The 25,598-nt window shown below is 37.1% G+C and overlaps 1 protein-coding gene across 8 annotated transcripts in view; it reads left to right on the top strand.

Moving 5' to 3' along the window:
* PTPN20 (protein tyrosine phosphatase non-receptor type 20) overlaps positions 1 to 25,256 on the top strand; it is a 109,859-nt gene extending 84,603 nt beyond the window's left edge. For 6 of the 8 annotated variants that reach the window (XM_042908084.1, XM_042908087.1, XM_042908083.1 and 3 more), the window contains 6 exons: positions 3,204 to 3,352; positions 6,615 to 6,705; positions 10,282 to 10,616; positions 14,576 to 14,791; positions 21,312 to 21,374; positions 22,236 to 25,256. In XM_042908084.1, the coding sequence (XP_042764018.1) occupies positions 3,204 to 3,352; positions 6,615 to 6,705; positions 10,282 to 10,616; positions 14,576 to 14,791; positions 21,312 to 21,374; positions 22,236 to 22,301 (920 nt within the window). In that variant the 3' untranslated portion in view covers positions 22,302 to 25,256. The remainder of the gene's footprint in view (positions 1 to 3,203; positions 3,353 to 6,614; positions 6,706 to 10,281; positions 10,617 to 14,575; positions 14,792 to 21,311; positions 21,375 to 22,235) is intronic. The other 2 variants (XR_006194419.1, XR_006194418.1) reach the window with 2 other exon arrangements.
* Positions 25,257 to 25,598: the final 342 nt, after the last annotated feature.

Here is a 25,598-nt window from a genome sequence, read left to right as displayed (position 1 = left end):
TCAACTGTAACTCTATACCCATTAAGTACTTAACTCTCCATTCTCCCTCCCCCAGCCTCTGACAACCACGATTCTACTTTCTGTACTGTGAATTTGACTACTTTAAGAACCTAATATAAGAGGCCATTCTGTTTTTTGGGGGGCATCTGGGTGGCTCAGTCGGTTAAGTATCGATTGGACTCACGGTTTTGGCTCAGGTCATGAATTTGCAGTTTGTGAGATTGAGCCCCACATCTGGCTCCGTGCTGAGAATAGCTGAGCCTGCTTGGGATTCTCTCTCTCCTTCTCTCTCTGTCCCTCCCTGCTCGTGTCTCTGTCTCTCAAAATAAATAAATAAACATTTAAAAAAGAGGCCATTCTGTTTTTTAAAATCTCACTTTTAAACTCATTTAAAATAATTTATATTCCATTACTTCTTCCTACAGATAATAGATCTACAATATAAGTTATGTCCCATTCAGAATGGATTAAATTTTTTTTTGCCTACCATATTGCATTGCTCATTTTTTTTCTTCGTCTTTCATTTTATTTCCATCTTGCTCAGTAACATGTATAGTTCTGCATCTCCTTGATTTTTCAGTTTGAGCATGAATGAATTCTTGTTGACTCTCATTCCATTTGATTTGATTTGATTAGTTATCTTCCATTATAAACTACACTTTGAGGGCTGGATTTTGGCTGAGCAGATAATGACAAATGTGCAGAAGGGTTAGGGGAAAAGGAACAGAAAACTCACAGGGTGTGGGTGAATTGTTGTATAGAAGATATTATAGATTAGCTTACTCAGCTTTGATCACATCCTTCTCCTAACATGTCTTTCTGTATGGCCCAGGCAGGAAAACTAAAAATTAATTTCCTGGAAATCCTGAAGTTATGTGGGTTTGACCAGTTGTATGCACTTAGCCAAGACTTAAATCTGTGGAGACGCTCTCAAGCTGCTGGTACGCACCATAACACGCATGGTATTCCTCGTGTCTCATTATAACTGAAGTGGTACATCGCTAGCACCAACAGTTGTGGTGCTGACTTTCTAATTCCTCCATGGTTGCTATAGTAGTGTCATCCAGGAGCTAGTGGTTCGAGCAGCGGTGTCCAGCTCCCTCAGATTCCTCCTTACAGCAAAGCTAGCAGTTTTTGTCGTAGACCATTCTGCAGTGTTATTTTTGGACCATGTTAGGGGGAAGCACCTGTTCTTCAAACCTGTCCAATGATGTCGCACCAAATAGCTGGAAAAGAACTGCCCCTCTGCAAAAATCCCATTGCCATTATTGTAGCTGAAGCCTGACCTGTCCACCTTGATTGGAATTCTTGGGCCAGGCCGCAATAAAGAGAAACCAAATTCAAAATGATGTTAACCACAGAAATATATTTTCTCCCATAATGGAAGTAGAGAGGTAGGAAGTGTTCCAAGTTCAATTTGATCAGTTTCTCAGTGATGTCATTAAGAGCATAGGTTCTTTATGTGTATTTTTTTCATATTTGCTGTATTCAGCTCATTCCTTTTATGTCACAGTAGGGCTGCTTGTAATAATCAGGGTCTTATACGTCTGTATCTATGTCTGGGCAAGGGATGGAGATGAGAGAGAGGCTTGCTTCTCTTCCTTGCCCGCAAGCCCTGAATATACTTCTTGCTTCCCATTGGATCAAGTCATCTACATATTGCTGAATTATTCACTGGCAAGGGAGTTATTGTGGAATGATCACTTATGGCTTTAACTAACCATCAGGGTAGAATCAGTGTTGGAGAGTCAACAACAGTGTCCATTACAATCATTCTACCCTTTCTTTCGTTTCCTCTCTCCCTTCTCTCAGCTTTTGTTCTAGCAAGGCTGGAATACATGGGAAGCTCTAAAGATTTTTCTGTTGGGCATCAACGATGATCAAAATGGCTTCTACTCTTGCAAACTTTAGCTCCCCCTCTAGGCTTCCTAGATCTCCTCTCATATTCAGGTTAGAGATATTTGTGAGAAATTTTAGGACTTCTGTGACTATCTCTCCCAACCAACAGTCCCTCACTTCCACCCCTGCAAAGAGCTTTTGGTTAAAATAGGGTTCCAAGACAAGAAGAGTTTCACAGGGCTGTGCACATTCTTAAAATTTTTTACTTTTTATCCCCATTCTTTTGTGGAATTGCTTCTTGTGTATATATATATATATACATATATATATATATATATACATATATATATGCATATATATGTATATATATATATATACATATACATACGCATATATATATGCAAATATATATATATGTATGTATATGTATATATAAGTACATATATATGTATATATATATATATTTGCTGGTGTTAACTTTATTTTTGTTCATATTATTTGGCTTTGAAAAGAGATTTTGAGAACTGGCTTCACGTGAGCATTTTACTTCAAAATTCTGAAATTTTAAAAATATTCTTTTAATACTGACTTCTGGATTTATTGCATTTTGGTCAGTGGACATGATCTGTAAAATTTCGGCTGTTTGGAATCTAGATTGTCAACATGACATAGAACGTCATCATTAAAAAAAACCCTCCATGTGTACTATTGAATAGCATGTATTCTCTTCTATTATTATTTGTTATAAATGGGTAACTATATAATGTATATATATGCATATAATACATAATTACAAGTTATATATTATATATATTTTTTAGTCTTATTAATGATATCACATAGAGCCTCTCTATCCTTGTGGGGGGTGTATTTGTGTTGTATGTCTGTGTGTGCATGAGTGTCCTTGATCTATTTTAGAGTGAGAAGTGTGTTAGACTCTCCACATCCTCTCCTCTCAAACTCTAGGGATGTTAAATACTTGGTCTGAGGGAAGACAAAAGTTCTCACTTTTTCCCATCCAAGTCTTGTTTGCACATGCTTGCTGTGCATAATTGTCAATACATATACTCAATTCACATTGTTAAATAGAACACTTCTCAGTCTATAGCATCTTTTATTTATATAGCACTTAACAGTTTTTCCAAGAATAGTGGGTTTTGTGTAATTTCAAAGTACATAATCACGATTTTTCAAACCAAGAATACTTTCTTTCAAAGTAACAGATTTCTTCACTTCTGGAAACACAAATTTCCAGTAATCCATAGGTGGCTGTGCCTTTACTTAAGAAAAAACAACAACAGAAAGAAAATCTCCCTTCACATACATACAAGTAACTTACAAATGTGAATTTTTCTTTTTCTTAGGTATACAAATTGTTTCTGAAAGGGAGCTAGCTCAGCTGGCTTATGTTCGACCATTAATATTCAGTTTTCATGAGCAATTAACCATCAAGGATTGTGTTAACGTGCTTGAGAAAAAAGTAGCAGAATTTGAAATCATCCAGGAATTTATGGTAAATATTTTGGTTTTAACAGAAGTCTCTGATTTTCCACATTACTACTAGAGGGTTTTTTTCTTTTTTTTTTTTTTCTGTGTTTTTTAAATTGAGTACTTTGTCTTTGTTTTTAAATATAAGTTTGTTTTTTTTTTTAATTTTTTTTTTTCAACGTTTTTATTTATTTTTGGGACAGAGAGAGACAGAGCATGAACGGGGGAGGGGCAGAGAGAGAGGGAGACACAGAATCGGAAACAGGCTCCAGGCTCCGAGCCATCAGCCCAGAGCCTGACGCGGGGCTCGAACTCATAGACCGCGAGATCGTGACCTGGCTGAAGTCGGACGCTTAACCGACTGCGCCACCCAGGCGCCCCTATAAGTTTGTTTTTAAAGTAATAGGTGTATATAGTTAAAAAAAGAGGTTAAATAGCATAAAAGGTTATAAAATGGATAAAGTATCTTTCTTTTTCTCTCTTGACTTCCTAGGCTCCCTTTCCACTATTAACTTTGTCATCCAAATGTCCAGAAAAGCATTAGCATGTACTTTATTCACCATTACCCTTTCCTTCCTTAAAAAAAAATGTGTCACCTGAGAAATAATTTCCAAATATATTATCAGTACATATAGCTCTATCTCCTAAAATCTCATTCTTTTTAAGGGTTGCATAGTATAGTTAATTGTATAGTTCTAAAGGCCTTCTTTTCTTTACGTAGTCCCCTATCATGCTCATTTAGATTGTTCTAGGCTACTATGAACAACAGTTACCCCTCTTCATATGCCTGTACATATGTATGAGTATCCTTTTTTTTAATGAAAGACTCCATCACGAGTATATCTTTCTTTGTTTTTTGTTTGTTTTTTCTTTTAATTTTTTAAATATTTATTTATTTTTGAGATCGAGCAAGAGAGAGAGACAGCACGGGGGAGAGGGGCAAAGAGAGAGGGAGACACAGAATCTGAAGCAGGCTCCAGGCTCTGAGCTGTGAGAAAAGAGCTCGACGTGGGGCTTGAACCCACAGATCATGATATCATGACCTGAGCTGAAGTGGGACACCTAACCGACTGAGCCACCCTGTATTAGTATTCTTTAGAACAAATTACTAGGAAGACCACCAGTATTTTGTGCTATTTAATTTTTGGATCTTTGCTTATCTCTTACATGACAAATGATTTCTTGTTGATGATCTATCTAATTGACACTTATTTGAGAACAGAGGAATTACTTTCCATATTTTTTAAGCCTTTTATATTTATTTTAGTGAACTGTTAGTTCCAATTCTTTGCTCAATTTCTGTTTATTCTTTTTCTTATCAATTGATAGCTTTATATAATGAAGAAATTGTCTCTTTTGTATATGCTTTATATGGTAACTTTCCTCCCTTGTTGTTTGTGCCACACATACATGTGTGTACATGCACATACACATTTAGTAAGAAGAGAGGTAATTTTTAGTGGTCAAATATGGCAATCTTTTGGGACTTCAGGGTTTTCTGTATCCTTTAGATGCCCTTTCACTCTAAGATCATAATTATTTCATGTTTCTTACTAATATCTTTTAAAATGTATAAATTTTTTAAAATGTATAAATCTTTGATCCAACTAGAATTTAATTTTTTATAAGGTATTTGTTAGGGACCCCACGTTATATATCTATCCTCTTGTCCCAAGATCCTCTTGAAATTTCTATTCAGTGATGTAAAAGGCCACTTTTATTATATACTGAAGTGATATATACATTTTAATGTATTCTTGGACTTCTTCCATTGATTTGTTTATTCATATGCTGTTACCAAACTCTCTTAATTAGTGTAGCTTCATGGGATCTTTTACTGTTTGTTCAGACTAGTCTTCCCTCATTTACTCTTTTACAGAATTCTTCTAGTTCTTCCTACAGATATTTTTTTCCAAGTTAATTTTAGGATTAATTTGCATAAAAATTAAAAGGGTAAAAATCTTACTATCCTACTGCTTAACACCTTCCCTAGCTTCTCATCGGCCATGCCAGTGGTTGCCAGGGCTTATTTAAAGACTGGTGGTGCCAGGTTGGCTACCGAAGGGTTACTGAAGAGCTTTTGAAAAGTATAGACTCACAGGCTTTATCCACAAATATTCTCATAGACTAGGACTGGTTACATCTCTGCTTCTTTTGTATATGAAACAAGGCCTTCCTGGGTAGTTTTCGTTTCCTTCTGGGCTAGATCATGTTCTCTGTTCTCTTGTTATCATCCTATTCACTGTTTCCCCAAGAGGAGATGTATGCCCCCGGGCCTTTATTCCTGTCCTTTTACCTGGAGTGGTACCTGCTCACCTCTGCTCTCCTTGCCTTCCGCACACACACATACTTTCATATGACTAACTTTTGATGGCAGTCATCAGTGCTGCCATTATACTAGCATCTCTGTACATTGATCTCATAGGTCCCCCTCTGACTGCTCTGATAGCTCCTTAAGGATGGGAAAATTTTCAGGTTCATCTTTGTATTCCAGTATCTAGAAAAGTGCTGAGTACGTATTAAATGTTCAATCAGTGTTTACTGAATTCACACTTGATAATGAAATTTTTTTGAAAGGAAGAATTCCTTAATTGATATCCGATAATTCCTTCATGGGCCAAGGAGTAAATTGTGAGTCTGCTTATATTTTTTTTGGTTTATATGTTTATATATATATATATATATATATATATATATATATATATTGCTGTTATTTTTATTTGTTTGCTTATAAAATGATAGATTTATGGGGAAGTCCAAGAAGGGAATGTTCTGTATTGGCTTTTTTATGAAAAAGGAAAAATATTGAAGTTTAAGAGAAAAAAGCATCTTTAGAGAGATTAGCATTTTCTTATCAAACAACTTGTTGATTGACATCTCAAATTTGAGGTATTTTCTATAGTATTTTTTTTAATGTTTATTTGTTTTTGAGAGAGGGAGACAGAGCATGAGTAGAGGAGGGGCAGAGAGAGAGGGAGAGACACAGAATCCAAAACAGGCTCCAGGCTCTGAGCTGTCAGCACAGAGCCCGATGCGGGGCTCAAACCCACGAACCACAAGATCATGACTTGAGCCAAAGTCAGACACTTAACCAACTGAGCCACCCAAGTACCCCTTTCTGTAGTATTTTTTAATGCGGTTTTGACTTCACTTATCATACAACACATTTAACATTGGGTCATGCCATATAGAGGTTTAAGGATCATGAACACTAAGCAAAGGCAGATTTTTTTTCTTTTTCTTTTTGTCGTAGTAAATATGTGACTTATATTTCTTACCTTTTAAAGACTTTAGATTTTCAGAACCTACCTGGTGAGTTCAACTCTGGGAATGACCTACGCAACAGAGACAAAAACAGATATCGAGATGTTCTTCCATGTAAGCTAAAAATGGTTTTATTTTCCTGTTTACATTGTGGGAAAGATAAAAAGTGGGTTGTATGGCTTTCAGTATTAGGCATTTTGACCTGTGATCATGACAAAGAGCTCTGGTAGCTAGCTAGTGGGTGGCCTGGGCATATTCTTAAATATGCTAGAACATGGTCAAGTTCAAGTCTTCTATTCCAGGTACTTCTTCCAGCAACTAACATAGGGTTATTTACAGAAGTCTTTAAACCTTCTTCTTACGTATATGCTACTTGTCAGGCCATGAACTATATCCAAAATATAAAGTCTAGTAGTCTGAGACACCTCTCACTTTTGGTATCCCAAGCCCTAACCACCTTCCTTGGCCATTTTGTTTAGACACACGGATACAATGGAGCTATTTATATCCTCTGCCCTGGACAATAAAACTGCCAATCTACCCTGCAATAGGAGGTTGCTCTTTGATTTTCTCTAAGGGCCCTCCACATTGCTTCCCTGTACTGGGTGAAGCTAGTGCCCCTCTCCTTCCCACCCAGTTACTCACAGGATTTATCTGTCTCAGGCCATCCAAAGAGTAGAAACAAAATACAAGACATTTTTAATTTTAGGCAGGAAATCTCATTCTATGCCTCACATTCCTTTCAAAGTGAAATATTTTTCGTGTTACTTTACCATTTTTCTTCCTCCATCTTGACCTTTCTCCTTCCTCCTGTATCTTATTTACTGTAACCACCCAGTTGTCCACACCAGAAAACTTTGAGTCACGTGCAATATTCAAAAGTGGTCACAAAGCCCTTTTAATTCTACTTCCTTAATACCCCCAGAATCTTCCCCCATGTCTCAGTTCCAACCACTGCTTGGATTGAGCCGATTTCATCTCTTGGCTGGTCTGTCTTCTTCACTGCTTCCATGCCCATCTACTCACAGCAGCTACTGAAATGACTTTCCTAAAACACAAATCCCTTCCAAGCTCTTCTTTGGCTCCCTGTTACTGTCATGGTAAAGCTCTTTAGCATCATGGCATCTATTCCACCTCTGTTGCCACAGCTCTCTGACAGAACCTCTTTTGGTTTCTGGAATTCATTCTCTTTCTTTGTCTCCAGGCCTTTGAACCTGTGGTTCTTGCAAGAGCCATCCATCCTCCTTTCTTTTCTGAGGTAATTCCTACTGTTTTTCAGAGCTAGCTCAGCCCGACCTTCCTTGTGGTCCTCAAAGCTAGGTTTGGTGTTTCTCTAATAGTCTCATACCACCTTGTGACTGACCTCCCCAATTTACCAAATTATATTTTATTTATCTATTTATGTTCCTGTTTCTCCCACTAGACTTGAGGTGGTTATCATAGAAATTAGGGTAGAATAGTGACTGCCATAATTAGATAAATACCTTTATGTTTAGTTGGTTCATTCAGATCTAAAATAGCTTTATTATTATAGACTAATGAGTACCTTCCCAGATAGTTAAAATATTAATTCTTCTATCTTCTGTGGGGAGAGTGTGCAGAAGTACATTGATGAATATTCCTGAAATCAGGGTAATGTTTAAGAGATAATACCAACAATTTGGTGCTAGTCTGAGAAGTCAGAGGTTCCAGTTATATAATTCCTACACCTACATGTGCAGTTAGCCCTCAAGGAACCAAATGCAAACAAGACTTTAAAATGAGGATTACAAGAAGCTTGTTTTAGGATATGGGGTACATTTGACATTTGATCTGGCTTGAACTCTTTACTCTGGGTACAAGAAGAGTGACAACTAAAGAGAAAAGAGATGTGAAGATACAAAAAGTAAAGTTCAGTGATTAGGAAAACAGTATGGCATTTCTTCAAGAAGTTAAAAATAGCACCAGCAATTACACAACTAGGTATTTATTTAAAGGATACAAAACTACTGATTCGAAGGGGCACATGCACCCCAATGTTTATAGCAGCACTATCAACAATAACCAAAGTATGGGAAGAGTCCAAATATTCATCAACTGATGATTGGATAAGGGGATGTGGTACACATATGTAATGGAATATTACTCAGCCATCAAAAAGAATGAAATCTTGCCATTTGCAGTGACATAGATGGAACTAGAATGTACTATGCTAAGCAAAATAAGTCAGTTAAAGACAAATACCATACGATTTCACTCATATGTGGAATTTAAGAAACAAAATAGGTGAATATAGGGGAAGGGAAGGAAAAATAAAATAAAAGCAAGAAGGGAGGCAAACCACAAGAGACTCTTAACTCTAGAGAACAAACCAAACAAAAGTTCAATGGCTAAAACTAAGGAAAATCATGTAAAACCCTTTGCTTTTCTCTTAAAGAAAATCAGTTGTTATTCAGTCAACTTTTGTTTTAAAGCCCACTAATTTATCTGCCTTATACTACAGTGTAATTTAATCTCAAATAAGCTTCCTTAAGTAACAATCATAGAAAGTTTTTTTTTTTCTTTTAGAGAGAGAACATGCACATGCATGTGAACGGGGGTGGGGGGGGGCAGAGAGGCAGAGGGACAGAGAGAGAGAATCTCAAGCAGGCTCCATGTTCAATGTGGAGCCCAATGTAGGGGTCAACCCCAGGACCCTGGGATCATGATCTGAGCCAAAATCAAGAGTTGGGCACTCAGTCGACTGAGCCCCCCGGGTTCCTCAAAGGTTTCTTTGATTTCTTCACCACACATTTTTTGAAGTAATAGAGAAGGTTCAAAAAGAATCATGTCAAGAAATCCAGGAAAATCATTCATTCCTCTCTTCAAATGCTGGGAAGACTAATTGGGAGATTCACATATCTTGGCACACTGCAAGTATATGCAAGCCTCACTTTGCATGGCTCCAGTATGCACAAATTTCAGTTAGTGTGTTTAGTGAAGAACACCATTCCCCCAACAACACAATTCAAATTTCAGTGATCACGATATATTAACTATGAGTAATTGCATAAAGTACAAACTTCACTTCTAGCTCTTCAGTCTGCAGATTACTATGTAAATAACAGATTTGCATCATGATCAGTGACTAATCATGTCGTGTTTTTTTTTGCTTCTTTTAAAATACTACTGCAGTTGGTCACTGTGTACTTGTTACTCAGCTCATGCACAGATAGCAAAGCGCATAGTTTCGTTGCCTCCTTATTTTTTAGTGATACATACTGTTTCACCCAGTGAATGCTGAGGATGGACATAAAAGTTGACTGGATTTATAGAGAATGGCATTCCCTTGCCCCCTCAGAGGGCTCTTCCTTGGCTGTATTCAGTTCAAGGGAGTTAGGTAACTCCCTTGGCCTAATCATACCTGTGCCATATCTAACAGAAATCTCTCAAAGTGTCTGGATACCGATGGCAACCTTCTCTATTTAGTAGAAACAGATGAAAACAAAAAACACTCATTCTGTATTTTGTAGGTCATGCCACTATGTTTGGGGGAGGGAAGAACTTAAATGCATGGAGTCCTATAACTCTTGAAATGACACTCTTATGCCATCTTCTCTGCTTGTCAAAGAGATGAATGAATTTACCAGTGTGAAATACTTTCATGAATCCAGGGTGTATTGTATCTCCTACTTTTCTGTCATCTACCAGATATTTCTGTTTTTATGATAGATGATTCAACACGTGTTCCTCTTGGAGAAAACAAAGACTACATCAATGCTAGTTATATTAGAATAATGAATTCTGGAGAAGAGTATTTTTATATTGCTGCTCAAGGACCACTGCCAAGTACCACAGATGACTTCTGGCAAATGGTTTTAGAAAATAACTCTAATGTTATTGTCATGATAACCAAAGAGATAGAAGGTGGCGTTGTCAAATGCCACCATTACTGGCCCATTTCTATGAAGAAGCCTTTGGAATTGAAAAACTGTCGTATCTTCATGGAGAACTACCAGATACTTCAATGTTTCATCATCCGAATATTTCAAGTTGTGAGGAAGTCTGTAAGTTTTAAAAAAAATCAGTATTAGATGTATATTTCATTAGATAAGCCACATATCAGGAGGAGAAGTTAGGATTAGGTTGTGTTACAGACTGGGGGTACTTTTTTGAGTAACTTGTTTTTACTGCTCCCTGGTGCTAGAAACCAAGACACCAAACTCTGACTGGAGAGATGAAAAACCTAAACAGGGAAGATGGGACAGGGAGCATCAGTATTGGAAGTTGCCTAATCCTGGGATGCACTTTGGCTGCTCCTGCCTAGTGTGACATATGTATTGAGTCTTTCAGGTATATTGCTAACCACTGTGCCAGGCACTATCACTACCTTACCAAGTAGTGGAGATTCAGGTATCCTTACTGATACTCCTAGTTACTGTGGTCTGTGGTAATACTGAGATCTGTATGGAATGCTTTGGGGCCTGGAAGGGAAGTACGTAGCTTTACTTAGGGTTCGGGGTAAGGTTTACTGGAGGAGGGAACATCTGGATTGAGAACTACCCAAACAAGAAAGATGTAAATAAGAAGTCGGTAATCAAGATATGAAATGCGGTGTGTATGGAGAAATGTAAGTAGTTAAGTGTTTAGGGAATGTAAAAGTTTAACAGTTTAACTCAGGGAAAAGTGAGAGGTGAGATGAGGCTCTAGAAGGTAAGCAGGGACCAGTCATAACATGAAGTATCTTGGAGTTTGGCTAAGGAGCACAAACTTTATTATGAAGATAATTGGGAGACATTGAAGAATTTTAGTCAGAAGGTATCATGATCAAGCGGGGCAGTTGGCACGGAGATGAAAAGCAGAGACTTTGGTGTTTTTCATATAAAATTGGCAGACTTATATGTGATTTATGACTTATAAGTGACAGAAGGAGTGGTCAGAAGTTAAGTTATCCAATACAGAAGCCATGTGTGGCTATTTAAGCTTAAATTCAAATCATTAAAATTTATATGAAACAACAAGTTCAATATTTCACTTGCAACAGCTGCATTTCTAATGTTTAGTCACATGTTACTAATGGCTGCCATATTGGGTCACACAGATTTAGAACATTTGCATCATTGTAGAAAGTTCTAGTGGGAAGTGTTGATCTAAAATAACTCATAGAGTTCTTGCTTTAATAGAATCAAAAGATACAAAAGGAATGGTTTATAGGAGCATTGGTATAAGTGGATTTGATTAGCAGGAAAGTGATACATGTGTTCAACAGGAATGAAAGAGATGGGAGTTAAACAGGAAGCGTGACAAGAGGATCAAAGAAGTTGATTGGAGTCCAAACAATGACTAGGAAAAGGGTTGCTGGAGATGATGAAGTTGGAACCAGTAAATTTTCAGTAGCAATAAAATGTGCATCTATGAAATTATTTCCTTCCCAGCAGCCTAACTATGAGATTCCTGAACACAGGTTAAGGGGCTGACCCAGGGTGAGGTGTTGTCCACTATGTGTGGTAAAATTCAAAGGATGAAAGGAGTTAACAGTTTGGTAAGAGAATGATTCAGATAATCAGCCACGAAGTCTAAACTTAGGGAGACAAATGGAATCAGGAGCAGGTCAACTAGGAGTAGATGGAGGGCATAAAGGACAGGAGAGCTCCATTTGGTCACATTGTTGTTGGAGGGAAGATTTTTGATACTGGACATGATTATAGGTGATAATAAGTTCAAGGAGTGACCATCACTGTGAGGACCAGAAGAAACAAGTGGTCTCCTCTACAAGAGAGAAATAAAACGCTGTGAGGTTAGAGTGTCTGTTGGGCTGTAGAGACCCTGGATTTGCCCTAGATGATGTCAGAGTCTGTGGCAAAGAGAAGGTCAGGATCTTTGGTGAACGTAGCAAATTGACCAGAGGCTAAAGCCACTGGGTGATAGCAATGAGAAGATAAAGCTAAGAGGTATGAAACTCAAAAGGAAGAGGGGTATTTACACAAGAAGGAATGATGAATTGGAAATAGGAGTGGGCAGCAAGGAGTATGCGACCTGATCTCTATGCTCTGTGGGACCTGGAGAATGGGAGAATAGCTGGCCTCGGTGAGGGGGCTGCAGAGAGTGAAGGGCTGTGGGAGGCAAGGAAAGAAATGGACGAAGCATTAAGGGAAATGATGAAGGTTTCAAAAAGTTTACGGTGGGATGGGGCACCTGAGTAGGAAGGGAGAAGTTGATGAGATACAGGAGTAGGGTGAGAGGGAAAAGTGAGGAGGATTGGAGCATAGTTGTGACCAGGGAGGCCAAGAATGATGGCTGACACTGATGGATAACTTGCTGGCTGTGTGCTAGGCACTGTGCTTGGTCTGTGCACTAAGGTTGAGGGGATTCGTTTCAACCCTCACTCCCTAATACTTGTGGATTCCCTCCTGTTGTAACCAGGTGTTGTGCCAGGTGCTGGAGACAGAAAACACACACACACATTATCAGCTCTTAGAACACTTATGGTCTAGTGGGGAAGGAAGTTCCAAATGATGTGTGAGGTACATTTTATGGCAGGGGAAAGCCAGTATGCTTAGAGAGTATAGGCAGGTGAAAGGCACCGAGGAATTATCTGTCTGCAGGAACTCAAATGCTTGGGTCCAAGCAGTGGTGGCCTTTGAGCTGAGGCCCACAGGCTCCAGAACCATGGGGTTCGTGTTTGAAGAATCTGCATCACGGTTTCTGTCTAAGTGATTAGGTCAGGAAAGTGGTGAAGTCCACCTTTGTGCAGATTCTTAGCGGTCAACAGTGGCAGGAGAGATTTAACTCCTGACATATGTGGTAAAGCTATCCTCACTCTGGTGCCTTCACAAGATTTTCAGTATTGTTTTCATCATTCAATTTCACGTACCAATGATTTAAACCAATGATTTCTATTTGGGACTTAGGAAAACTTATTTCTATTTGGAACTCAGGATAAAGGGCTGCATTAGGGAAAAGCAAGGGAGGAGGAAGAAACCCATCCTCAGTTTCCCTGCAGGGGTGCCCAGAGAAGCAAAATGAAGGGCTTGACACTGGGAAAGCGCCATCCTTTTGGAAAGGATAATGGGTCAACTGGAAGTGTTTAGTAGTCGACCCTGAGGAGTTTCATGCCTGTGCTGCCAGAGGGCTCAGCATAAGGGTGGGGGCACAGCCCACTTGCCTGGTCACCACCTACCCTGTCCTCATCACCAGAAGAGATAGGTGCGCCCCTGGTCAAGCAACTTTGCAGCACCCAGCTGTTTTCATTAAATTTTGTATCATAAACATTCAAGCTAACATAGAATGCTTTTCCTAATGTGTTAGCCCATTCTTGGTTTTTGGATTCTGGGTTTTTCTGCACAACCATGGTCCAGAAGAAAGATGGTTGATTTGAATTCAGGAAGCCTACATTATAGTCCAAGCTCTAGACATAGGAGATTTCTGACCTAGCGTACATCTCTCCATTACCCTGATCCTTATAGTTTCATCTGTAAAATGGGGATAAAACAGTACCTACCTCCCAGAGTTGATGTGAGGATTAAATGAAAGAGTGCATGTGAAGTCTCTAGCATAGTACCTGGCACGTCATCAGTGCTTAATTCTTTTTTAAAAATTATTTACTTACTTACTTATTTATTTATTTATTTAGAGAGAAAGAGGGTGTGTGCACTCATGCAAAGTGGGGGAGGGGCAGGCTCCACACTGCCAGCAGGGAGCCTGATGTGGGGCTTGAACTCACTAATCATGAGATCATGACCTGATCCAAAATCAAGAGTCAGGTGCTCAACCAACTGAGCCACCCAGGTACCCCCAAAAGTGGTTATTAATTCATGCTACCTACTGGTATTCTTATTTGCATTACTGTATGACCATAGAGCCATTCTTCTTCTTCTTCTTCTTCTTCTTCTTCTTCTTCTTCTTCTTATTATTATTATTATTATTATTATTATTATATTGGAAATGGAATTGAGATCCTTAACACAAGAAGTTGATAAATCTCTCTCTTCCCCTTCTTTCTCCTCCCTGTCTCCTCTCTCAACAGACAGGAACTAGTCACTTTATAAAACACTTGCAGTTCACCAACTGGCCAGACCATGGCACTCCTGCCCCAGTAGATGGCTTCATAAAGTATGTACGTTATGTGAGGAAGAGCCACCTTACAGGACCTGTCCTTGTTCACTGCAGTGCTGGCGTGGGCCGGACGGGGGTGTTCCTCTGTGTGGATGTTGTGTTCTGTGCCATCGAAAAGAACTTTCCAGTAAGTGACATTAAACAGATAACTTGATGCTATTAGTAAACACTCTACTACTTTTAACAGCCTTCTAGTACCTGAAGACTATGATTTGGCCCTCAAGAGAACTCAGTGAAGAGAAGGCATGTGAACTTTGGGTACCTGCTTCTCAATCAAGTGGTGCAGATTCTGGGAGGGGGTTGTGATGATTAAAGTACATAATGCAGATTAGTGGCATGGAGCATTGTTGGGAACACAGCAGGTGCACAATGATTGCAAGTTCATGTCTCTTTGCTTTTCCTCTACCCACACATACAGCTTTTAAAATCCTGTTAAATAATGTCAGTGAAGTATGCCTGTTTTTAATGAACAGAAAATACATGCACATGAGCACGTTGGAAAAAATGTAGACTTCAGAATTTTAATGAGCGGTCCCTAGCTTTGACTGCCAGTTTTGCCTCACACTTGAGATTTTGGTGACTTTGTGCAAATTGCTCATCTTCTCTGAAACCCAGTTTTTTCATATGTGAAATAAGGATAATAATATTGCTGGGTTTGGGTCAATCATTGACAATTCATTGCTTTCCTCTAAATTTGGAACCAGCTGAGAGATAGACACAAGAATTAGACACATACTGATTATACTATTACCTTTACTGTTGATTAAACTGATTAGGGAATGTGACCTTAGATTTGTGGCCAGAAAGACTGATTCACTGAATTGTTTTCCTGCACTGCAGGAGTGTGAAGGGAAAGACACCTGTTTATTAGCAGGCATAGGGGCTAGGAGTGACTCTTACCAGGGGCACAAGGAATGTGAAAAGCCACACCTCAATCCTGAGAAAACAGGCTGCCGGGCATTTGCCGTGCAAGGTAAATTCTGCGTTAGGTTGTTGTCACAACAGTCCAGTCTCTGCTCTCTTGGGCCTTCTGCACTTAAACCCTAACAGTGCCAGACTCTCTCCGGGGGCAGCGGAATAGCTACTTTGGTTCCAGAACTCATTATCCTCAAGCTATATTATGTGGGAGGGTTGGAAAATGGTCTCTCCCAGTAGCTCCTTGGAGGACAGAGGAAATTACTTTTTGTCAGAAACCTGAGCCAGTATCTCCCAGCCTTTCACTGTGTCTGAGCTATAGCCCCTTCCCTGAACTAATCACTGTGGGAGATACTGGGCTATGTAGGCCGGTCAGGACTACTCCAGGCCATAAGACTGAGAGTGAGAAGAGGGATGGTTTTCCAGAGCAAACTCAGTGGATTAATATAAACTGGTGAGTCCCCCCGGTGTGCTAAACAATGCTGAAAATTTTAGTAGTGTAAGTCTGATATTACCCATTCCCATAACTAATGTTGTTTGAGCCTTTTAGCAGAAAATGTTAGTATAATTTTCTTTTATATATTCCCCATCATAGTTTCTTAAATAATTTGTTTATATTTGTCCTTATTTTATATTCCTTGTAGAAACTATAAAAACTGTAAATATTATAGTTCATGTTTCTAAGGAGCACTGTTTTCTCCCACCTTATACCTTCTTTAAACTCAGAATGGGTTTTATAATAAGCCATCTGTCAGTTTAATTGACAGTGTTTTTCTTAGTGGTACATAAAATAATGATGCATTTTACAATTAAGGATGCTTAGATTTGATGGAGTAATTCAAAAATAGAAAATACATCCATTGTTTCTTTATTGGCTTCCCACAGAACCTTGAACTGTCAAATGTTCTTACCGATACCCTTTCTACTCTTTTCAGAAATTTTGCCCACCAGACCTACTCAGAGTGTGGTCTTGGACCAGCACCAATCTGTGGATGTTTATTATCTACCATAAGATACATTCCTAGAAATTGAGAGTGAACGTTTAGAAACTTTCAGAGCAGTTTGATGTATTGCTGTGACATCCAAGAACATGACCAGTGGATGGGTCTTCTTGAACAGAGTATAGACCAGTTTGTGTGTTGTGGAACTCACATGGGGAGTCTTACATGCAGCAAGCTACATACCAGCTCTGTGAGGCGGACATTTGTGACCTGAGACATTTTAAGATTATCCAATCAATTATAACTCAGATATGAAAATTGGAGAATATGTAACCATTTCTTTCTTTTTTGTTTGTTATTTCTATAGCCATTTTCATTTTTAACCACGCCTGCTTAAAAATTCTTAAAATATTGGGAACACACTGCCTCTTTTCTTTCAGAAACCCTGAGACTGCTCTGTAGTTTGAACGGTCTCAATAGACCTTTCTCTTCTAATAGTCTTTAGGGTACAATAACAGTTGTTCATTACTGGTTACCGTATTATCACATAATGATGTGAATAATCCAAAATTTAGCACATTAGCCTTTACATAATTAAAAATTATTTACACAACTATGCACACTGTCATGTTTATCTGGCAGGGTTGGGCTTGTTTGTTTGTTTTGTGTAACAAGACTCTAGATGAAGCAGTGTGATATTTATTTATTTATTTATTTATTTATTTATTTATTTATTTATTTTGATGGGGGGGGGGGGGAAGGGGCCCTCAAGAGAGAGGGAGAGAGAGAGAGTCCCAAACAGGCTTTGCACTTTCAGTGTGGAGCCCTACACTGGACTGAAACTCATGAATTGTGAGATCATGATCTGAGCCTAAACCAAGAGCCAGATGCTCAGCCAACTGAGCCACCCAGGCACCCCAAAGTCCATAATCCATTTTGAGTTAAGTTTTGTATAAATGTGAGATTTAAGTCAAGGTTTACATATGTTTTCTTTCTTCCTTTTTTCTTTCTTTCTTTCTTTCTTTCTTTCTTTCTTTCTTTCTTTCTTTCTCCTATAGATGTCCAATTTTCTAGGACCATTTGTTGAAAAAGCTATTCTTCTTCCACCAAATTGCTTCTGCACCTTTGTCAAAACCATTGGGCACGTTTGTATGGGCCTATTTCTGTCTCTGTATTCGGTTCCATTGATCCATCTGTCTATCCTTTTACCAATATCACACTATAGATTCCTGTAGCTATATAGTAAGGTAGAGTAATTCCTTTATTCTTTTTCAAAATTGTTTTAACTTTTATAGGGTCTGTGCTTTCCTATATAAATTTTCTAACTAGCTTGTCTATATCTACAGAAAAAAAGCTTACAGGGATTTTGATAGGAATTGCTTTAAATCTATAGATCACTTTGGAGAGAACTGACATCTTTGCTATGTTGAATACTCCAATCCATGAACATGGTATGTCTCTCCATTTATTTAGGTCTTCTTTGATTTCTGTCATCAGCATTTTGTCATTTTGGGCATATAGATCCTATATGTGATTTATTAGATTTATCCTATTTCATTTTCTTTGGAGCAATTGTAAATGGTGTTGTGTTTTTATGATCAGCTTCTACATGTTCATAGTTTATATGTAGAAATGTGATTGATTTTTGTGTTTTCATCTTGTATGCTCTGATTTTATTGAACTCACTATTTCTAAGAGGTTTTTTTTGTTCTATTTTGTTCTGTATTTAGATTCCTTGGGATTTTCTACATAAGCAATCATTCTAGTTGCCAATTGGGACACATTTATCTCTTCTTTTCCTATCTGTATGCCTCTTATTTCTTTCTCTGGCCTAATTCAGCTATCTAGAACTTTAAGTATTGGGTTGAATACAGGTGGTAAGAACAAACATTTTTAGGGGCAAAGTAAATTAAAATGATTCATTTTGTGAAAGACCCTGTGAAGAGAATGATAAGCTACAGACTTAGAGAAACTGTTTGCAAATCACATATCTAACAAACATACCTAAATATCCATTTAGAATATATAAAGCATACTCAAAACTTTAATAGTAAAGAACAAAAAAACAAAACAAAAAAAGCAACCCAGTTAGAAAATGGGTAAAAGACATGAACAAACATTTCACCAAAGAGGATAAAAAGATGACAAATTACCATGTAAATAGATTTTGGGCTTCATTAGCTTTTAGGGAAATGAAATTAAAACCATGTTGAAATATCACTAGGCATGTATCAGAAAGACTAATATAAAAAAAATAGTGATACCTCCAAATGCTGGTGAAGAGTTGAAGACACTGGATTAATTATTTGTTGTTTGTTGCTTGTGGGAATGTAAAATGGTATACCCATTCTAGAAAATAGTTTTATAATTTCTTTAAAACAAAAGCAAAACTAAACTAAACTTACTATACAGTATCAGCAGTAGCACTCTTAGGTGTTTATCCCAGAGAAATGAAAACTTACAATTACTCAAAAGCCTGTATGTAAATGTTCATAGCAGATTTATTCATAATAAACAAAAACTGGAATCAACCTAGATGTCCTTCAGTAAGCTGATGATTAAACAAACTGGTATATATCCATTTCATTTATTTTTTTAATGGAATACTATTAAGAGATAAAAAGGAGTGAACTGTTGATATACAGTAAAACCTTGGATTACGAGTAACTTGTCCTGCAAGTGTTCCACAAGATGAGCAAACATTTATAATTAATTTTAACTTGATAAATGAGTGATATCTTGCAATAAGAATAATACATGACACTGAATGTTACATGATCATAACTGAGCCAATGATTCCTCTCTTTCTCTCTCTCACTGTGAGATTTTGGGTGATTGTCTCCCATGCTCGGATGCTTGGTCTCAGGCCACAATTTCTGTGTTTGACAGAAATTGGTGATTTTTCAGAATGTTGGAAGGTACCCACAACTGGCAACCCACAACGGTGTATTTTTTGCCACTTAAAGCACCTATGGACAGTCCTTTGCTTTTCCATACAAGAGTAAGCTTAGGAATGCTTTGCTTCATTCTAGGTCAGGCTGCCTGCAGATATAGACCCTTTTCTCTGCTGCCTTACTGCCAGTTACATTAAATACAGTATATGACAAGAGTTTATTAATACTATACTGTAGTCACCATCTGTTAGTGACAATGAAAATCCTCCTACACAATAACCCTCCTCTCTCTTGTCTCCCTCACACCAGCCACAAAGGTTTTCAAAGGTAAATGCAGGCTAATTTGTTTATTTTTCTTTATATTTTGTATTTCCTTTATTATTTTATGTGATAATACAGTACTGTAATCATTTTTATATGAATATTTTTGGGTCGTGGAACAAATCATCTGAGTTTCCATTATTTCTTATGGGGCAATTCACCTTGATATACAAGTGCTTTGGATTACAAGCATGTTTCCAGAATGACTTATGCTCGCAAACCAAGGTTTTACTGTACACAATTTATAAGGATCTCAAGGCAACTATACTGAATGAAAAAAAAACCCTAAAAAAGTTAGGTATTACATGATTCCATTCATACAATCCTCTTGAAATAACAAAACAGTAGAGATGGATAACAGATGACTGGTTGCCAAGAGTTAGGGACTGGGTTGGGTGAGTAGTTCTAATGGATAACATGAGAAAGTCTTATGGTGGAACAGTTATGTATCTGGATTGTGGTTGCAGTTATCTGAGTCTTCACATGTGATAACATTGCACAAAATCACACACACACATATGTACACAAATTCACAAATGATTGCAGATAAAACTTGCAAAATCTGAATAATGATCAAAATATGATTCATGGATCATACCAATGTCAATTTCCTGGCTTTGATATTATACTATAATTATGTAGGATGGCATAATTGGGGGAAATTGGGTTTAGGGTACGTAGGATTTCCATGTATATTTTTGCAACCTATTGTACATCTATAATTATTTCAATATACAAATTTTTAAAGGTTCAATTAAAATTTTAAATTATTATAAAAACAGTTATAAAAATCAAGGAATGGTTACATTTTCTCTGATTTTTATATAATTTGGGGTTATAGTTAACAAACCTTAAAATTTCATGTGTCTATGTGGTCTTGCTGGACATGACTGGTCCTCAGCACCACTTGTGACTCTCCAGGCAAGTTCAGCAACACTTGAGCTGGTCTAGGCCTGTTCCACTGGTGATCCTCCTTGATGCTGCACCACTGTCAGATTGCCATAAAAGTCTCTAAACACTTACTACCAGTTTATGGACTCATCTCATTGTGGATTAGTAACAGCCCCTTGCAGACCTGCACCAGCTCAGTGACCACGCTGGGTAGGCTGGTCTCCATGCACAGGTGCAGAATCTGGTATTGGGCCAACTGTTGTTCAGGGTCTCCATTTGAGTTGAGAGGGCTCTTTAGATGAGAAACAGCTGTGTTACTAATGTGGCCAGAAAAAGTCTTCTATGCTCAGACTTTTCCAGAATTACAGTCCTGCTTTAAGATTTCCCTTTGGAGAACAGAAAAGTAGACACAGGGGCAAATTTGTTGTTATTTCTTTTGGAGAGCATTTCTTATTATAAATGATTGCTTCCTGCTTTTTCCTGGAAACCTTTTAAACTAAAGTCTTCCTTATCCATTAGACTAGCTTAAAAATAGTGCCTTTTCTTATAGTTGAAAACGAGACCTTTCTGGTTATATCTTGACATCTTTTTTACTGGAAAGAATTATGGAGTACTTATTTGGCAGTCTGTGGGTTTGTATTTTCCCCCATGTGAATAATACAAAATCACTGTCATCCTGTTGCAGTTCAACATCAAGAATATAGTGGCCCAAATGAGAGAACAGCGTTATGGCATGATTCAAACAAAGGTAAGCCCTCACTACATAAATTCTAATAAAAAGAATAAAGAATATAAAGATTAACATGTTTAGCATGTTACAATTTGTAAATCTCTTCTACCTACATGATGTCATTGAATTCTCACTGTTTGAGGTAGACCTTATTTTTTCTCTGATATTACTGATGAAGTACTTCACATTCAGAGTAATGAAGTCTGTTCTGTGAGGTCATTCATATGGCACATGGGGGAGCCAGGAGGGAAACAGGTCTCCTGACACCCAAACACATGATGTGTCCATAATGCCATGTTATTTAAGTAGCATATCTGAAGTTATTTATAAGTTTCTGGATAGCAGCTGGGAGATATTTACTTGTCACTAAATTATCAAAGTCATTGGTCTGTCATAAAAAGATAGCATTTATGTTACAGACCAGTTATTAATCATTGGGAAGGAGAATCGAGAGAAAGCCTGGATGATGAAAACAAGCAGGTACACCTAAATTTTTAGGTTGACCTGTTTTTAAGCCAATGCTGAATGATAGATGAAGCATTTTATGTGAACTAAGGTTGCCTGAGAGACCTGAGGCTACACCTAAAAAAATTTTAAGCATAGGTTTATCCAGGGCAATATAAGGAGATTGAGATTGGGGGTCAGTTTCCCCTGTGTTCAGTTAAGCCTTGAGTTAACTAACTCTAGACCAAGCACTATAGTATGATCATTTTTCTTATTGATATTTAAAAAATATATACATAAAGAAGTTCTTGGTTAGATGTTTGCTCTTTTTGGGAACTTACCTTTATGGTTGAAAATTACAACTATGTTCTCTGAAAGTGGATATTGGTATTCAATTACTTAACATTCTGTTGTTTTTCATATATATGTATATAGGAGCAGTATTGCTTTTGTTATAAAGTTGTGCTTGAAGTTCTTCAGAAGATTCTGACTTTCGATTAAGAAAGACTTCCGTTGCCTCACACTTGAAATTACCAATGGCCTGGAGTCTCCTCGTAAAGAACATGTTCCAGCTGTCCTGAAGGGCTTTGCTTAGGCGTACAATGTACTTTCTTGGTGTATCATTTGACTGTCTTTCTGACAACTCCCGGAAGGCAGCATCATTTGGTTTGCGGTGAACAGTGTTTACCCATTAATCTTACTTAGGTAATATAAAAATATCTTCCCACATTTTCCAATGAAACAGAAGTTGCATAAAACAATTGCAGCCTAATTGGTTGAAGGGATTACAGAGCCAATAAAGGACTTAAACTATATTCATTAAGATTTTATTTGGACAGGCAGCTAAAGGGAGCTGAGGATTTCCAGGACCTTATAAAGCCCCTATTCTGGGAGAACATAGGGCCAGTAAAGGCAAGATCACATCATGACCTCTTGGAGGCATTTTCAAGACAGATACTTAACCCATGTGTTTTAGCTAGAGCATGTACTTTTAGCTGGTATTTTAATAACTCAGTTCGCTAATTAGGATGGATTAACTTTTTACACAAATTGGATTTCATTTTCCTATAGTTTCTATAGGACCCCAGGGACCTCAGAGGACAAGCTGCCTTTCTAGAGCAGCTGCACAAGGACCTGTCGGTCTGGGAAGTATTTCATGGGTGGGCAGAGCTCCTCTGCTCCATCACATGAACACACTGGTGAACAGGCCAAAACTAAAATAGATGTTTATATAGAAAGTCCAAGAGGAAATTTTTGCCCAGCTTGAGTTCTTTCCTATCCCACCCTAACACTTAACATATTACTCAGTCTGCTTTGTCAAAAGCACGTATTACATTTTACTTGCCTCTTACTCTTTGCCCTTTAGCTAATCAATAAACTTTGATATAAGCATTATTACATAATTCTGTGTATCTCTCTCTTACGCCAGATATATTTCTTAAACTAAGATCTATGATAGTTTTTTTTTTTTTTAAGAGTTCCATTAAATCATTTCTTTCCATTACTGCCCCACCTCTGCTGTAACATTTAAAAGTTGGCTTTGGGAACCGGGTTTTGGAAAACCAAATTCATAGCTGTGAGAATGAAAATTTTCATGTTCTCTTTTTGAAAAGATGTGGCCATTATTACATCCATCTTATTATAGGACTTTGCCTCATATAATTACAGTGATATTTTGGTCAAGGAATTTTAGTGACCATTTTTACCTGATTATAAGCTATGAAGCAAATGATACATGTTTTTGTACAGTGTGATTCAATGGAGATCAGAATATTTCATGTATTATACTGAGAAAATTTCTAATATTAATCTGTAAATCTTTAATTTTTAAGAGGCTTACTTTGTTCCCTTGGCTGAATGCATATTTGGATTTGTTGAATTATCTTGATAATTTTCATTTTAACAATAATTATATGCCAGAAATATATTTTATATTAAATAAAATTGATGATTCTACCTATTTACATTGTTCATATAAATAATCTATGCTAAACATTAATTTCATTTTGATGATTGGCCTTTAATATTTGTATCCCTCATTTTATTTTCTCTCTGTTATTGTAAAATAATAGATATGACTTGCAGCAGTATTCCTGAGAAGGATTCTATGCTGTTACTTAAATGAAAAGACTTACTATGAATTGCCTGACGTATTTTTATTATCTAGGCCTTGAAATGTTCTTGTAAAGAAAAATGCCACAATTCTTGATGGTAAGCATATTTCTTCTTTAATGTGTGCCTCATATTTTTATAGCTGGACTAATTTTTAGTTTTTCAGGGAAATTAAATAAGTAAACATGGAAATACTGATTGCATTTGTTTTATTTCATTTTTGGAAAGTGAATTCCAAATTGAAAATGTTTGACTAATTGAAATACTAAGTTTCATACCAACAGTAAATCAGTCTTTGCCTAGACTATGAATACGAAACTCCCATTGACACCTTTGTGAGTGTATGAACGCTTATGGAGAGGAACTTTTAAAACATTTAAATAAAAGCATATATGCATTTATTAACTTTCAACTTTAAATACATATTTTTAAAGATGCATGTCCTCGATGGACTGACATGTTGGACCAAATCTTTTCAGAAATAAACACTGTAGGTTTTATTCTCCTATAAGTCTTGGTAATTTATTTTTCCTTGGGCTTTTCGCCCCTAAGCTATCTAGAACATTATTGAATTTTCAATTAACTTTGCATTTACTACTCAGAGGTCATTTCAGTGATTTATTCTTACTGAAAAATCTTAAATGAAAACACCTTAACTCTAAAACAAAAAAGTTTCCTTTCCTACTTATTTTTTCTTAATACCTGGGAAGAATTAATTTTCTTTATATGTTGTCTTGAGATTTAAGTAATTGAACTGGAAGATTTGGAAAGTATCCATTAAGTAAAAACAGGTTAGTGGTATTCAGTGGGGATGATGGATTGCTCAATGGAGTGCTCAATTTGTCTACAGCTATAATCAAAAGGAAGTAAGTAATGACCTCATCATGTAACAATTTGAATTAGAAGGGATCTTAAAACATGCCTAATGTAACTATCATATCTGAAACTTGAATGTGATAAAGAACATTTTTTAGAAACTAATAGCAACATCATATTGGGAGGTGAAAAAATAGAGCCTTCCCATTAGGAAAACAGTAACTCCTGTTAGCACTATAGTATTGCTCAAGAGTTATCTAGCCAATACAGAAAGACTACAAAAAGGAATAAATGGTATATAAATACTGGAAAGTTAGAACAAAGCGATCTTTTGTTTGTATATTTGCTCACATAGAAATAATAGACTGAACTAAAATACAGTACTAGAAAAATCATTATGAAGTCTGGATACAAGATAACTGTGTAAAAATTTCTTTTTCTACATCAGGGGTCATCGGATGATGGCTTGCAGGCCAAATCTGACATGTTGCCTGTTTTTGTAAATAAAGTTTTATGCCCATTTGTTTACATATTGTCTATGGCTGCTTTTGTGCTGTAGTGACAATGGCCAAGTTAGTAGTGGCAGAGATCATATGGCCCATAAATCCTAAAAATATTTACCATCTGGCCCTTTAAAGGAAAAGTCTGCCACCCTCTGTATCTTCAATAGGAAAAATACCTCTGAGCAACAAGGATATGTAAAATGTATAAAATACTTAAGATTTAACTTACCAAGAACTTGACCAGTTGATGCTCTCGCTCTCAACGAGTAGTAAATACATGAAAAGAATCAAGATAGTTTTGAAAAAGAAAAGTTAATTGTGGGGAAGAGAGAACATTTGCCTTAGTAATAATCAAAGTATCATCTAA

This window comes from Panthera leo, chromosome D2 (genome assembly GCF_018350215.1).
Source record: "Panthera leo isolate Ple1 chromosome D2, P.leo_Ple1_pat1.1, whole genome shotgun sequence".
Classification (NCBI taxonomy): Eukaryota; Metazoa; Chordata; class Mammalia; order Carnivora; family Felidae; genus Panthera; species Panthera leo.
Note: the sequence above shows the minus strand (reverse complement) of the source record. Positions and strands in the feature narration are given on the sequence as shown.